At 38.9% G+C, this 15824-nt stretch overlaps 1 protein-coding gene across 5 annotated transcripts in view; it reads right to left on the reverse strand.

The window, feature by feature from the left end:
- Rabgap1 (RAB GTPase activating protein 1) overlaps positions 1 to 15824 on the reverse strand; it is a 180840-nt gene that overhangs the window by 17944 nt on the left and 147072 nt on the right. For all 5 annotated transcript variants that reach the window (XM_004662784.2, XM_045140729.1, XM_012949714.2 and 2 more), the window contains 3 exons: positions 15258 to 15401; positions 11740 to 11781; positions 11315 to 11443 (listed from right to left, as the gene is read on the reverse strand). In XM_004662784.2, the coding sequence (XP_004662841.1) occupies positions 11315 to 11443; positions 11740 to 11781; positions 15258 to 15401 (315 nt within the window). The remainder of the gene's footprint in view (positions 1 to 11314; positions 11444 to 11739; positions 11782 to 15257; positions 15402 to 15824) is intronic.

The raw sequence follows: 15824 nt of genomic DNA on the forward strand, positions 1-15824 counted from the left end.
ACCATGGGAGAGGTTATGCTTCAGTCAGAGCTCTGCTCCTGGAGTCTGGCTGTTGTTCAAAGGCTGATGACCAGTATAAAGCCCTTGGCTCTAGCTGCTGTCTACAGAAAGATCCCATGAAACACTTAGGGGAAGATGCAGGCTGGAGAGAGACATCTCCAATACCAATATTTGTGGCTTAAGGCTAATGTTGGCATAAAGTTTTATTGTAGATCTAAGTAATTCACAAAAAGATGCACCTAAATAAGATGTTTATGCAATTAGTAAATTTATAAACAATTCCACCAGATCTATAATAGCAGAGTGGAAAGCACACAAAGCTTGTGGGAAGTAAATTCTTCTCCAGTGACCTTTGCAGTCTGGGTAAAGGAGGAGGGAGGACAGTGGATATCAGATTGCTTTGAGCATTTTCCAGATAAAAACCTGCCACCAAATCATATAGAGCATTTTCACATTATCTTCATGATACTCCAACTTGTCAGTCTCATGCTGAGGTAAGAAAGCACTAACCTCATAAACATAACTTTTAAAAGGCTAATTACAAAATAATTTCTCTATTTTATCATCAGTGATTGAAATGGTCTTATTCTTACAGAAAAATGGTTAATTTATTCCACCTGTGATACCTAATGAGTACCTGGTAAATGTTAGATCCTGTATGCACACCACCTTGTTTGTTTGCTTCCTTCTTGTTTGTGATCACATGCTTTTCTCACCAAACATAATTATTTCTATAGTTAAAAAATCTTTTCAAACATAATTCTTAGACTTACTCTGGGCAATAACAAAGGTTTTTCTAGATGATGGCCTAACTTTGATCTGAGTTTCCAGGGTGCTACCTCTCGGGACAAGATACATATAAGCTTTCCTTATCTTCCCTGGAGCTTGCGGGTCCAGAATTCTGACTTCTCCAGCAACTCAATCTCTTCTCATTCTTCAGCCTTACTTGTTCTCAATCTTCTTCAAACTCTTGCCTCACCCAGACTCCAGCCACCAACGTGACATAATACCACCATGGCTCTTCCTAGCTCCTGCTGATGCTGAATTGGAGCACTTGGCACCTGTATATCAAAGCCAGACAGTCCTGGCTCCCCTAAGCTCCAGACCCCAGGATGAAGAGGGCTACCTGATGACTGAATGAGGAATAATGGACGATACCACCACCACCAGCAGAAGCAGTGATAATTCAAGCCCGTCAGGCCAGAACTTAAGTATTCTTTTTTTATAAAACATATATATTTAAAATTATTTATTTATTTGAGAGAGAGAGAGAGAGACAGATAGACAGACAGACAAAGGAAGAGGCAGAGAGAAAGAAAGAATGGGCATGTAAGGGCCTCCAGCCACTGCAAATGAACTCCAGACACATGTGCCCCTTTGTGCATCTGGCTTACATGGGTCCTGGGGAACTGAACTGGGGTCCTTAGGCTTCACAGGCAAATGCCTTAACCGCTAAGCCATTTCCCTAGCCCCTAGAACTTATGTATTTATTAAAGTATCAATTCTTCCATGACATCTACCAAGCCTACAGCTATTAGGGTGCTCACTCACATCTGTTTTGCTTACCACTGTACCTCCAATGTCCAGTTCAATGCCTGGAGTATGCTTGAGACGGAATAATCAGATGGTGAACAAATCAAAGCAAAAAGCATTCCTATCAACCTACTCAGGGTATAGCAGGGACACTTAATCACCCAATAACCAATAATGGAGCACTACCCCAGCCATGCTCTTAGTGGTAGCTTCCTATATAGAAACTATACATAGGCAGGAGCTCTATTCATTGTGAAATTTCTATCACACAGCAAGCATGAAGAGACAGTCTCCACTCTTCCATGTCCAAGGTGTACTTTTTTCTCTTATGCAAATAACATTTTACTTGAATTCATGAGGCATGATGAGCTGTGGATTCATCTTCAGAGATCCAAGTCATACCTATAGTTAGCTGAATCCTATCTGAAGGCTCTGGAAGTCAGAGCTTCACACAGAGGTACTTTTGCCCTCTACTGGAATTAAGTTTGAAAATTTAACCTTTGATCTGTTTAAATGAACTTTCAGGGAAAAGAAGCCAAGCTGCTGGGATAAGTATTGGTTTGTAATTTAAGTACACTAAGTTTATGCCCCACTGCATAAATTAACACAGAAGCTGTAAGGGACAGCCCGACTTTCAAACTTTCTTGAGCACTTGGCTCCTCTTTCTGAGCGCAGAAGTCAACTTCCTTTGTAAGCCTTGACCTCATCTGTGGTCCTGGGTTAAGAACTGGTAAGTTAGCAGAGGCTGATGCTACCTACTGACAAAAGACCTGCTTAATAGGAGAGGAAAAAAAAAATGATGACATCAAAATTGAAGAGGTATGAGTTAGTTGGAAAGAAGGGGTTCAGTGGAGGAAGGGCAGGAGAGCAGGGATAAAGGTGGGTGGTGGGAAGGAATTATTTATTATTAGGGTACACTGTGTATATGTATGGAGGTTGTCAATAAAAAACAAAAATAAAACAAAAAGAAGAAATGGTGAGTTGACAATGTGGTGTTTTGGTAGAAGCACAAGTGGCGTTCAAAACACCTCACTGGTCATTAATCTGTCATGAAAACTGGGTAATATGCTCTCTTAAAACATGCCACTTGTCCTGACTGAAGCGGGGCCTCAACCAACCTGTGGAACAGAGAGTGACATCTACACCCAAACAGATGGAGAAAGAGCTAGAGAGTGGCTGTTCACCACAGCAGCAGTGAGGTACAGACTGCTCGGCTTTGTGGGTAACACACCACAGCTCTAGTCCTGGCTCTGCAGATGACTGAAGCAAGCTGACTAACTTCTTTAAGTCTTAGCTTCCTCACCTGTGACAATACTAGCAGTCATTGTGAGGGTGTCAAGACAATCACAATAGGAACTATAGGTACAGGGATTAGAAGACTGCCTATCACACAGTGAGCTCACTTCAACAAATGTGATGACTGACTGACATTCTCATCTGGCACACTGTCTTATAGCCAGAGAGAGAGCAATCCTTAAATACATGGTGCACACATGAGACATTTACTAGGGGTATTATGGCTCCAACCAACCAGTTGTGGACCATACATGGCCCTGAACGGCTATGAATGCAGCTTAAGGAAAAAGCATAAATATACTCAAATATTTAGACCTTTTTGCAAATTTTGTAACTCAATTGCATGGTTGTCAAGTTCAAATTTTGTAGATGGCTAGATTGTGTCATATACAACAAACATCCATACGCTCACTAGTTTTTCACATGTACGGTTTCAGTTTTATATTGGTATAAGCTTACAGTGTATTATCATCCAAGTACAGTTGAACTAGCAATATCAGATTTTACATGTGCTCATGGCAACTTGGGGAGTGAAACACAGTGATAATCATGTTATATCATTTAGATAATAGGTAAAGATTCTTATTTGCTTATTAAGGGTATTTCCTTACACATCTGATTTGCATCTTACACATCACCTCCTGTGATGTGGCCCAAACCTTGCTTTCTATTTTCTTGCCAATTAATTTTCTTAATGAGAATAAATAAAGCCCCTTACCTATTACAATTTAAAAAAATTCCAGCTTATTTTATACAACATCTCAAAAGAAAATAGAACTCTCCAAGAGAAAAATTAAGAATGAATGAAGGAGGCTGGAGAGATGGCTTAGTGGTTAAGGCGTTGGCCTGCAAAGCCAAAGGACCCTGGTTCCCCAGGACCCACGTAAGCCAGATGCACAAGGTGGCACATGCATGTGGAGTTTGTTTGCAGTAGCTGGAGGACCTGGTGCACCATTCTTTCTTTCCTTCTCTCTTTCTTTCTCAAATACATAAATAATAAAATAAAATAAATATATTTTTAAAAAAATGAATTAAGACTGGTAGATGAAAAGTGAATATAAGACTAATTTGTAGAGAATTTGTGCAAGTTTTCAAAGACTATCATTTGAAAGGAATATATGCAAAAACATGCCGCCAAATTAAGTAAGCATTAAGGATTGTGTCAAAAGCAGCAGATAGCTGGGCGAGGTGGCGCACGCCTTTAACCCCAGCACTCGGGAGGCAGAGGTAGGAGGATTGCCATGAGTTCAAGGCCACCCTGAGATGACAGAGTTAATTCCAGGTCAGCCTGGACCAGAGTGAGACCCTACCTCGAAAAACAAAACAAAACAAAACAACAAAAAAGCAGCAGATAGCAGAAATGAAAGTGTGTCTTAAGGGCCAGGGAGATGGTTCAGGGATAAAAGCGATTGCTACAAAGGCATGACTTAAGTTTGGATCCACAAAACTCATGTAAAGTGAAACACTGTGGTATGACTGTCTGTAATCCCAGTGGGAAGTAGAGAAAAAAAAGACTTCAGAAGTACACAAGCTCACCAGCCTGACGAACGCAATAGTAAACAAGAGACTCTGCCTCAAACAAGGTGGAAGGTGAGGACCAACACCACACACATGCTGTGGTATAGCATGCATATGCCTACACTCTCACACATGAACACAAATACACACAAGATAAAAAATTATCTTCTCAACAAGAATATTTTTTGGAAGTCACAACTCAGATTCTATTATAAAAGTTTATATCATATATTTTTAAAATATATTTTATTTATTTGAGAAAGAGGCAGAGAGAGGGGAGAGAATGTACACGCCAGGGCCTCCAGCCAACGCAAACGAACTCCAGATGCATTCGCCCCCTTGTGCATCTGGCTTACGTGGGTCCTGGAGAATTGAACCAGGATCCTTTGGCTTTGCAAGCAAATGCCTTAACAGTTAAGCCATCTCTCCAGCCCCCTATATCATATATTTAATAACATAAAAATCAAAGCTATTTACAGATGGTGAGTTTATTAGGCAGAGTATTGAGAGTGTAGAAGATATAATATGCTCTATAAAAAGGGGTATTTCTAAAACCAGTTTGTCTCACCAGACTACAGCAGGCAGATTGAAGAAATTAGAAGATCTACTCAAAGAAGTTTGAAGAATAGAGCTGCTAATTTTAAAGTGTATCCTTTGGTGATAGATGACAAAGCACTGATTTTACAAGAACAGCTTGTACATCAGCACAGAGGTACTGATGATGAAGGTGTCACTGAAGAAATGTGTATTTTAATGCCATTAAGAAGTAAATTAAGAGCTGGGCGTAGTGGTGCATGCCTTTAATCCCAGCACTTGGGATAAGTTGTTTTTTTTTTTTTTTTTTTACCATGACATATTTAACTCATTTAAATTAACTTAAGGTTAAGTCCACTAAAAATGCTAAATCAGTAAGCAGATTTCATCATCTAATTCTAGCACAAATTCTTTTAAACATTTGCCCTCAACTTCCAAAAAGTGAATGACAGTCAGCGTAACACTTTTAAGAAATTCCTAGGATAGGCAAAGATTTTTATCACTTGAATCTTGAAAATTTAGCCTTAATGATTTACATGATGTTATCTATTTTCACATTTAACTTTTCTTGATGTACTGTGTAAACGCACTTTATCTCACGTGAGTTTTGGGTAGCAATTGCATAGTCTGTTAATTTTATAAGTCCTTTTTCACCTACCATCATATCCTATATATGATGGCAGTGGACAGAGAAGCTCACTTTAAGGTACCTTTTCATTGCTTCTTATAGATCTTTTTATTTAGTTGACTTTTTTTTTTTCTTCTTCAGTTTTTCGAGGTAGGGTTTCACTCTAGTCCAGGCTAACCTGGAATTCACTATGTAGTCTCAGGGTGGCCATGAACTCATGGTGATCCTCCTACCTCTGCCTCCCTTTTCTCAAATTAAAAAAAAAAAATGAATAAAACAAATATTTTTGAAAGATTGTATTAATTTGGAGATTCTGACTGCCATTTGATTTTTATAATATCTTTTCCTACAGGTAATCTCGAGTCTAATATTCATCCATTTCGTGCTTGAAATAAATTCTGAGGGTGCAATGGTTCAGAATTTCCATATTTCCTTAGCAGGGTTCTATATCAAAGCAACAGAGTATTCAGCTTTCATCTTTTTCTTCACTGGCTATGGAACACAGTGAACAATCTGTTATACTACAATTCTTTTACTAAACTAGCCTTACTCCTTAGACTTGTCAAAAATCCATTCCTGGACATAAAGAAAACACCTCCCCCTCTCTACAGTAGACAACATCTATGTAGTTGAGCCAAGGCTTGCAGCTTCCCAAGTACTGGGATTCTAGCATATGCTGAACCCACTCATATTTCTTGAATCTAAAAACACAAAACAAAAATAACAACAACAAAAAAAACTCATGGGTCATTGCAGAAGAGGCAAAAAGAATCTAGGAAATAAAATCAGCCTAAATGCCTATCAGCTGATGAATGGATAATAAAGATATAGTATATTTACACAATGGAATTTTATTTAGCTATAAATAAAAATGAAATTATGAAATTTACAGGAAATGGATGGATCTCGGAAATTTAAGAGAAGTCAACCAGGCTCAGATATTCATATTTGAATCCCCGCTTCAAACACTTAGATCTGTATGTAAGTTGAAATAAAAGTCAGTAGTAAAGGCCAGGAAGCTAGAAAGGGACCATGAGGGAGTGAGAAGAGGGTAGCACTTATGGGGAGGGTATAGTGGATATATAAGTAGAGGGGCAGAATACTGGGGGTGAAATGGTTTAAGAGGAGTCAGGGGAAGGAATGGAGGAAAACGGGGGGTAAGAGGAGAGTTACTCAAAGATATTATAGACACCTACTTCTTCACTAGCTAATAATATATATTATAAAAGACAGTGTTTGGATATAAGTATCCCGTGGGGGTAGATAGTACTATACCCAGAAGCCATAAATTGTTACTAGAAAATTTCAGTGTCAATGGTGGGATCCATGAAGTTGTTGGCCAGGGAGGCCCCTAGTGTTCTCCAAAACACTGTAGACGATTGCCAAGGCTCTTGGTTGCCTACTAGAACTAGATGGTAAGACCCTACTGCTCAAGACTCCACATGCTTGGGGTACAGGTCACTAAAATTAAGCTGCAGCTGAGCTGGGAGCCTCTTCCTGTGGACTGTCAGGATATTGAAAAGAGCTACACAGCCTGTTGGGGGACAAAAGACATCATAGGTCTTAACCAGCAGTGGCCCTGTAAGTTTTATGCCTGGCCACCCAGACAAAATGCACCAACTGGTATAATGATGGCATGTATGACTGGGAAAAACCAACTGCTCTTAGATTGGACATGAGGCCTGCTCCACTGGAGGGAATTTATGCTTGCTGGTGAAAACCTAATCAAAAGCCTATGGCTGGGGAGGTCATAAGCCCTAGGGGGGAAATTACTACTGTGGTCTGGCTAAATGGATATATGATGACCACCAGATTACCATCTAAATACTATGTTTATGCCCATATATTAATTCTATTGTCACTTTTGGTTAGAGAAGATTCTCTTTTCAGGTGGTGGTGACCACTGGGGTGATTCAAAACTCATCAAAGTGTGAAGTGACAGTGGAGTGCTCAGCACTAAATGAGACCTCTCTATCACACTCTCCAAGGCTTAGCAAGAGGTAGTGGAGAGAATGTGAGAATATAAGTGCAAAAAGAAGTACTTACAATACTGTCTACCAGAAACAAAGCAGCCATGATATCCATAACCTCACAACACTACCTACATAAGACCTGCATAATTAAGAAGGGGGAAAATGACATTAAAGTAGAAGAGTGACTAGTTAGAAAGAAGTAGGGATTAGCAGGGCGTGGTGGTGCACGCCTATAATCCCAGCACTTGGGAGGCAGAAGTAGGACGACTGCTGTGAGTTTAAGGCCACCCTGAGACTACATAGTGAATTTCAAGTACGCCTGGACTAGAATGAGACCCTACCTTGAAAAACCAAAAAAAAAAAAAAAAAAGAAGTAGGGGTTCAGTTGAGGGGGGAAAGGGAGAGGATTATGATCATGGTACGTTATATGTATGGGAGTTGTCAATAAATGTTTTTAAAAAGGGGTGGAGGGATGGCTCAGCAGTTAAAGGTGTTTTCTTGCAAAACCTGATGACCTGGGTTTGATTCTCTAGTACTCATGTAAAGCCAGATGCACAAAGTGACACATGTGTCTAGAGTTCATTTACAGTGGCAAGCAGTCCTGGTGTGCACACATGTATTCTCTCACTTGCCCTCCCTCCCTCTCTGCCTATAAATAAATAAAAATAAAAACATCCTTTTGGCTCAGCATGGTGGCGCACGCCTTTAATCCCAGTACTAGGGAGGCAGAGATAGGAGGAACCATGAGTTCGAGGCAACCCTGAGGCTACATAGTAAATTACAGGTCAGCCTGAGCTAGAGTGAGACCCTCCCTCAGAAAAAAAAAAAAAAGAAGTTAGGATTCTTGGACTCAGATAATATAGACCTTTTTGAGCAACACACCCACCTTGTGGTCATTTCAGATATTGCCACACCAAATAATTCTCATTGTACTTTTGTATAACAGCATGAAGAGTGGCACTGAGGATGAAGTCAAGAAGCCTGTGTTCCATTTGGATCCCTATCACTGTCCCACCAATACTGATTGAGTTAGCTGCATAACTCCTGAAAGTGTCATATTCTATACTTGGTATTCTCTACCTGATAGGATACTGTGAGGAAGAAGTATACAATACCAGAAATCACAGTATCATGCTAATATTAGAACACCACAAGAACAAAAGTAATTACTTGTTTCTGAGATGTTTTCTGGGCACATGAGGTAAAATATTCCTGAGTTTCACCACGTTAATCTGAAGTACAACTGAGTAAATCAAATTTAAAAATGACTGTAAAGTCACAGAAGAGGATACTATGAATGACAGACCCAAACTTTTCTTTGTAAAAAATCTACATCTAAAATTTAAAGCCAGTCATGATGGTGCAATGCCTTTAGTTCCAGCACTGGGAAGGCTGAGGTAAGAAGATTGCCTGAATTTGAGGCCAGCCTGGGGTTAAAGAGGAAGTTCCAGGTAAGCCTGGGCTAATGTGAGACCCTACCTTGAAAAAAAAAAGATTTAAAGTTCAAATACTAGCTTCCACAACCATTTATTCATCATGAACCCCCGTTTTCATGTTTAAAGAGACTCCCAAACCACAGTTTATTATGCAACCATGCACACTCCAGTGCTGACTGCAGGCTCCTCATATGCAGAACACAGGGTTCATGGTGCACTTGCCAGTGATTCACCTTATCACTGTGAATTCTTGTGATGCCAGTAACTTGCTGAACTCCTGCCTCTGTTGCCCTTCATACTTACTAGTGTTTAGTATAGCTATAAGACCAAATTATCACTAACCTGCACACATTCTAATTCACCTTCTAACAGAAAAATTTCATTCTCTTATGGCATGGTGAACCTGCAGACTTTCCATGTTGAGTAAATTTCAAGAAAACTTAGTCTCATGTACAAATAGGAGGACCCATCCAAAATGTACACCAAACATGCAAAGTTCTCTATTAAATTTCATATTAAAGCACAAACCATAAATGCTGCGCAGGCACACTGAAGGTAGCTGTGAAGTACCAAGTATATTATGTATAAGTAGTTAAACCCTAACAACTACTCATGCATGGTTCTTTAGTGCCTTGGAATATGGATGTGTCAGTTTATAGACACTAGCTTTGTGCTTTGTTCTTTCAGGAACTTACACATTTGCATCTCTTTTTCTACTAGATATTTAAACATTTTGAGGGTTATATTTTATCTCACATCTCGGTGTGTTTAAGGAAGGGCAGTCTGAGCTCAGTGTGACACTTAACAAGACCTCTAATATTATTTTACAGATGAGAAAATGGAGCTTTTACCAGAGGTGAAGTAATTCTAAATCCCGACCTCTGAGTCCAAGTTCCTGCTCTATTTCAAAGACAGTGAAGCTTATTACACATCTTTCTTGGCACATAAATCCCATTTTCACTCTTTAGAGTCATATGCGGTGAATATGATAGTCTCTACAGTACCAATATGTCCAAATACAATTCTTTATTCTATCCCTACCCCTTGTCTCTACTCTAAAATTTTAAACTCAACCCTTTCAATTTGTTTTATTTAAAAATACAAATTTATTCAAACATGAGTGCAATGAAATAGTTATTTTTTTTTACCTTAAAAGAACTGCACCAGTCATAAATGCCACATGAAGTGAAAAAATTATGGATTTTCTCCATATGGTATTTTGGAGAAGTTTGGATCACAACAATAAATGTTGAAGGCAAAAGGATAGCATGGAAGAAATCATGAAATCTGAGTTCTGCTACTATCCAGCTGGATGTCTAACAGTTTATTTGGTTTGACTTCAAAATTGGAACTGTCATGCTTTCCCTACAGTTTAGCAGGTAAGGGTTAATAAGTCCCTTACATTAAGTGGTTAGCATATGCACAGAATCTGCATACATTCTACCATTTATAATTAAGAAATGTCTTGATTACAAATACCTAAAACAGTGTGAATGCTGTGTAAGTAGTTGTACTGTTTAGGGAATAATGATAAGGAAAAAAATCTACACATGTTTATTATATTGCAGTTTGTTTCCTCTGTATACCTTCAACCTATGATAGGTTGAATCCACAGATCTGTCCATAGACACAAGGAGTAACTGGTTTGAAAGCATTTTGAAAACGAAAAGGTTAAGAGGTATACAATATGAAAGACAACACTATCATTCTACAGGTTGTGCATTCCAAATCTAAAATGCAAAATTCTAAAATGCTCTAAAATCTGAAACTTTTTTTTGTTTGTTTGACAAGTCAAGGTCTTGCTATGTAGCTCAGGCTGGCCTGGAACTAATGATTCTCTTGCTTCTGCCTCCCAAGTGCTGGAACTACAGGTGCAAGCACCAAGCCTAGCAAATTTGATGTTGTATTGACATGACATCACATCTGCATGTGATAGATCACAAAACAAACATATTAAAAGTATTTGTAGCCAGGTGTGGTGGCACACGCCTTTAATCCCAGCACTCGGGAGACACAGGTAGGAGGATCACCATGAGTTCGAGGCCACCCTGAGACTACATAGTGAATTCCAGGTCAGCCTGGGCTACAGAGAGACCCTACCTCAAAAAGACAACAACAAAAAAAGTATTTGAATTTTAATTATCATTGGGCTGTATGTACAAGGTTTAGATTTGAGTTCCAGATATCTCATTATGTGTGACTAGCCAAAATCAAAACTCTTAACAATCTCCCTCCTCCTCCCCAAAAACAACACCCCTCAAAGTCATCCAACGCATACATAGCAAGCAACTAGAAAAGGGACTACCATTTACATATTATAAGATTTAACACTTTCATCAGGAAATTTGAGACCAACTGAAAAAAAAAAAAAGCACATATTGCAAACATCATTTTACCTTCATGTTACAAGCTAATTCCATTAGTTTCTTTGCATTTTCTTCTGAGCGGTATCTCTTAGGAAGCTGAACCCTGAAGAACTTCAAGGCACCTTCAAAGTCTGTCAATAACAGATCATCCTTGGAAGTCTTGAAGAAAGTAAGAAAATACAACCACACAGAGAAAAGACATGTGCTATGAAGAGGAACAAGCAGCATTTTATAATCCTGGCCCTTCCTTTCCTGTCCTTCCCTTCCCCTCGCCCCTTCCTCCTTTCTGATCCCAGCACATTTGAAATTCCCAGAAGACATTTCTTATGCAGAGCAGCTTATACATATTCCCTGTCAGGGAAAATGCTGGAGCATAGTAATTGCTTAGCATGAGACAAAAAATAACAACATTGAAGGTGCTGAACATAGGGTTGCCAGATAATTGAGGTCATTACCTTTAGTAATCCAAGGGCAACGTTAAAAATAACACTTATCCCCTAAAAGAGATCAGACAAAAAGAATATTTTCAGTGTATATATCTGATCCAATTTGTTGTCTACAGAATATTCCACAGTTTTAGAGAAACTGAACACTAAGAAGGAGATGGATTACCCTGCAAGGCAAAAATAGGGTCATCGCTAATAAGGCACACAAAATAGACAAAGATTACAGTTTACCACACAGAGTATCTTTTCTAGTCCTAAGTTCATATTCAACAATAAAGAGTGAATTTTCCATGATAGTCATTTCAAAACTGAAAAATTATATTCATAAGGTTGTGAGCTGTCATTATGGCAATCTCATGTGCCTATCAGAGCTGAATTTGCTCTGATCACTCTGGCTTTCTTCAGCTTTTAAACAATCTAGGAATTGTGAGAGTGAAGAACAAATGAGGGGAGGAATTAACATCTGTCTTCAACCTAAAGGGTCCAGGTGTCTGGGCCTCAGTTTCCGTAACTAATATACTCCCATAGGTACTCTGAGATAACTACTTACAATGTTTATATATGGGGAAAGTACTGTTGTTTTGCTGAATGTATATGATATGCTTGCCAAACTGCCTTCTAAATATTTATGTTTATGCTATGGTCAGAGAAACTTATTTTTGCAGTGGTCAGTGGTTAGTGTGAACACTCAAAATTCAACCCTAAATGGGACATCTATACCACCCCTTCCATGGCTCAAAGAATATTATAGAGAGGGGGGTGGGAAGAATGTAAGACAGGGGAGGAATGTTGTGAAAGACTGTCTTCTAGGCATGACATGGTTTGACATTTGACCTCTCAGCATATATGATTACCTGCATAAAGCTTGCATAAGACTGGGTCAACATTCCCTCATGGAGGGAGAGGAGCTAACAAGGTTCATCACCCTGAGGATATATAGGAAGTTAATGATTGCTGGAGGAGGGAGAAACATTTTCTTTAGGGTATGGCCAATGGTAACTAGCCTGTGCTCTCGTAAATAACTCTTCACCCATGCTCCTGTAAACAACTCTAATTAAATGCATTGGATCACCAAAAAATAAAACAAAACAAAAACATGGAAACCGAAGTAGAAAGCTGATTAATTGGGTAGAGGAACCCAACTAATTATATAGGGGTCAGCAAGAGTGGAAGGTGGAAAGGAAGGGTAATAATACTGTGTGTAAATGATCAAGATGCATTATAAACATGTATGAAAATATCACAAAGAAACCTAGTATTATGTATAATGAGACTATATGCTAATAAAAACACTTAAAATAAAAAATGTTTATGTAAATCCCTTAGCATACTGTCTGGGCCTTAGTAACACTACTTACCAGATGGTTTTTTTTTTTTTTTTTTGGTTTGATGAGGTAGGGTCTCACTCTAGCCCAGGCCGACCTGGAATTCACTATGGAATCTCAGGATGGCCTCGAACTCATGGCGATCCTCCTACCTCTGTCTCCCAAGTGCTGGGATTAAAGGCATGCACCACCACATCCGGCACCAGATGGTCATTTATAATAGTGAAAAGCAATACTAATTAAAAGGATGAGGTAAGAAATTGGTTATATAAATTATGGCACATCTAAATACATAGCAACAAGAATGAATAACGGTATTTTGATAATATTTACTGCCTGTATCTTAGAATATTGGGTGGTAGGTACAAGTTCCATATGTATTTTTGCATGTTTTGAATATAAACAAAATGGATAATACAAATATGTGTTATCTACAGGTATTTATATATATGAAATAAAAAGAATTAACAAACAGTATATATAGCCTAATCATATTTTTAATATACATGGAACAAATATACAGATATATATAATAAATAAAGTGGAAAAACCCAGTATTCCATAAAGAAATTATATACACGCATACATATATAAACACAAGGAAATTCTAAAAGAATGCATATTAAGATGTTAAAAGTAGTAAGCCTTTAGACAGTGAGACTCAAGTATATTTTGTCATTATATTTTCCGAACTTTCTGTCATAAACACATTATTTTATTAGTTCTTTCTTAAGATCAACATAACTCTGAAATTCCAAAGTATGTCATGACAAAGGCAAAATTTCTTACTTTGTCCTGTTACTCTGTCTTATTTCTCTTTAGTAGTAACTCGGGAATTTTTACCCAGCCTTAAAAACAAACAAGAAAACTGCCTTGCAGTTAGTACTGTCATGTTAACTAAGTTTTAGCTAATTCATGACAATGCTGAGAACTTCCAAGAAGGCCACTTTTTGTTTCTTTTCCTCCTTCTTCCCTTCCTCCTTTCCCTTACATGTGTATGTGGTGTGCATGTATGTATGTATGTGGGAACATATGAGTATATTAGACTAGAGGTGGATATTGGATATCTTTGTCTAGCAGTCTCAACCTGATTTTTTATTTTTATTTTTTAGTTTTTCGAGGCCATGTCTCACTCTGGCTCAGGCTGATCTGGAATTCACTATGTAGTCTCAGGGTGACCTTGAACTCTTACCTCTGCCTCCTGAGTACTGGGATTAAAGGCGTGTGCCACCATGCCCGGCTTTCAACCTTATTTTTAAAAATTTTTTGTTTTAATTAATTTATTTGAGAGAGAAGGAGAAAGAGATATGGCATGTCAGAGCCTCTAACCACTGCAAATGAACTCTAGATGCATGGACCACCTTGTACATTTGGCTCACATGGGTACAGGGGAATGGAACCTGGGTCCTTAAGCTTCGCAGACAAGCATCTTGTCCTCTAATCTCTCCAGCCTTCCACCTTAATTTTTTTTTTTTTTTGAGACAGGGTCTCTCACTGAACCCAGAACTCACTGATCTGGCTAGACAAGCCAGACAGCAATCCCCATCTCCAGCTCCCTGGTGCTGGGGCTGTCAGTGTGCACCACCATGACAAGCACTTTACATGGGTGCTGGGCATCACACTCAGATCCTCATGCTCGTGCAGCTAGCACCTTAACAACTGAACCATCTCCACAGACTGAAATCTTTTAAAAAGAAAGGATATAGAGCTTGGTGTGGTGGCATGCACCTTCTCAGCACCTATAAGACTAAACCAAAAAGCAACAGTCTCTCCCTCCACCTTGCCCCGAAAAAAAAAAAGGAAAAAAAAAAAAAAAAAACAACAAGGAAGGAGGTACCAGCTCTTGCTTTCAACCCCAATATGGATATGAGGGCTAAAGTTCAGCTCTATAAGACCAGCCTCTGAGAAATCAGGGAGCTGCCAACGTTCTCTGCCTTCCTTTACATGAGAGACAGAAACCTCTATTTCAGTCCCTGTCATGTAAGCAAGTCTAATACAAACAAACTAGTATCAATGTGTAATAGAGCGCTTCTTAGCAAAGAATATCTGTAACAAAGGTGAGCTGTGACACTCACTCCAAGAAGTACTTCAGTCCAGATTTGCCAGTACTGAAATAATAGAGAAGGGTAAACTGTTTGACAGAAGTGTCTCCACAAGTATACTGCAAAGAAAAGCCAAAATGCTGTAGCCTTTAATACATACCTCACATAAGAGCAGGTCGATGATATGGAAGACCATGTAGAGAGGGAATTTTGCAGTGAAAAGCGTAAGAAACCACTGGGAGGCATACATATGTGCTTCAAGGCTGATATCCAGGAAGTGGTTGTACAGGTCAGGAATGTATTCCTAAAATAGTAAACTCATTACTTTTGGGCACATATGTAGCTATCCTATTCTCTCAGGAGGTTCATAAATCTGCCAACAATAAGCTGAAAAGTCACATACCTTTTTTGTGAGTGTCTTTATATAAATGTCTAAAGTGTTCAAAAGAACAATTATCATCTAGTATTAAGCTGCCACTCAGCTCTCTCTTTCAGACCACAAACTAGGTCTACAGAAAGAGGAATCCCCAGACAAAGCTGGTTTTTATTTCCAAGTAATTTGTAATATTTTGGGAAGGTCTGTTCACTTTGGTTATGGGATTCCTAACCAGTCACCTTCACAGCCTTAGTGAGCACTACTTGTCTGAAGTTGTTGTACAAAGGGGCCCAAGAAAGTCATTCACTCTTTAGGGCGCTAAGAATGAAACCCCAGCTGCAACGTATCAGG

The sequence above is a fragment of the Jaculus jaculus genome, chromosome 1, assembly GCF_020740685.1.
Source record: "Jaculus jaculus isolate mJacJac1 chromosome 1, mJacJac1.mat.Y.cur, whole genome shotgun sequence".
Taxonomy (NCBI): domain Eukaryota; kingdom Metazoa; phylum Chordata; class Mammalia; order Rodentia; family Dipodidae; genus Jaculus; species Jaculus jaculus.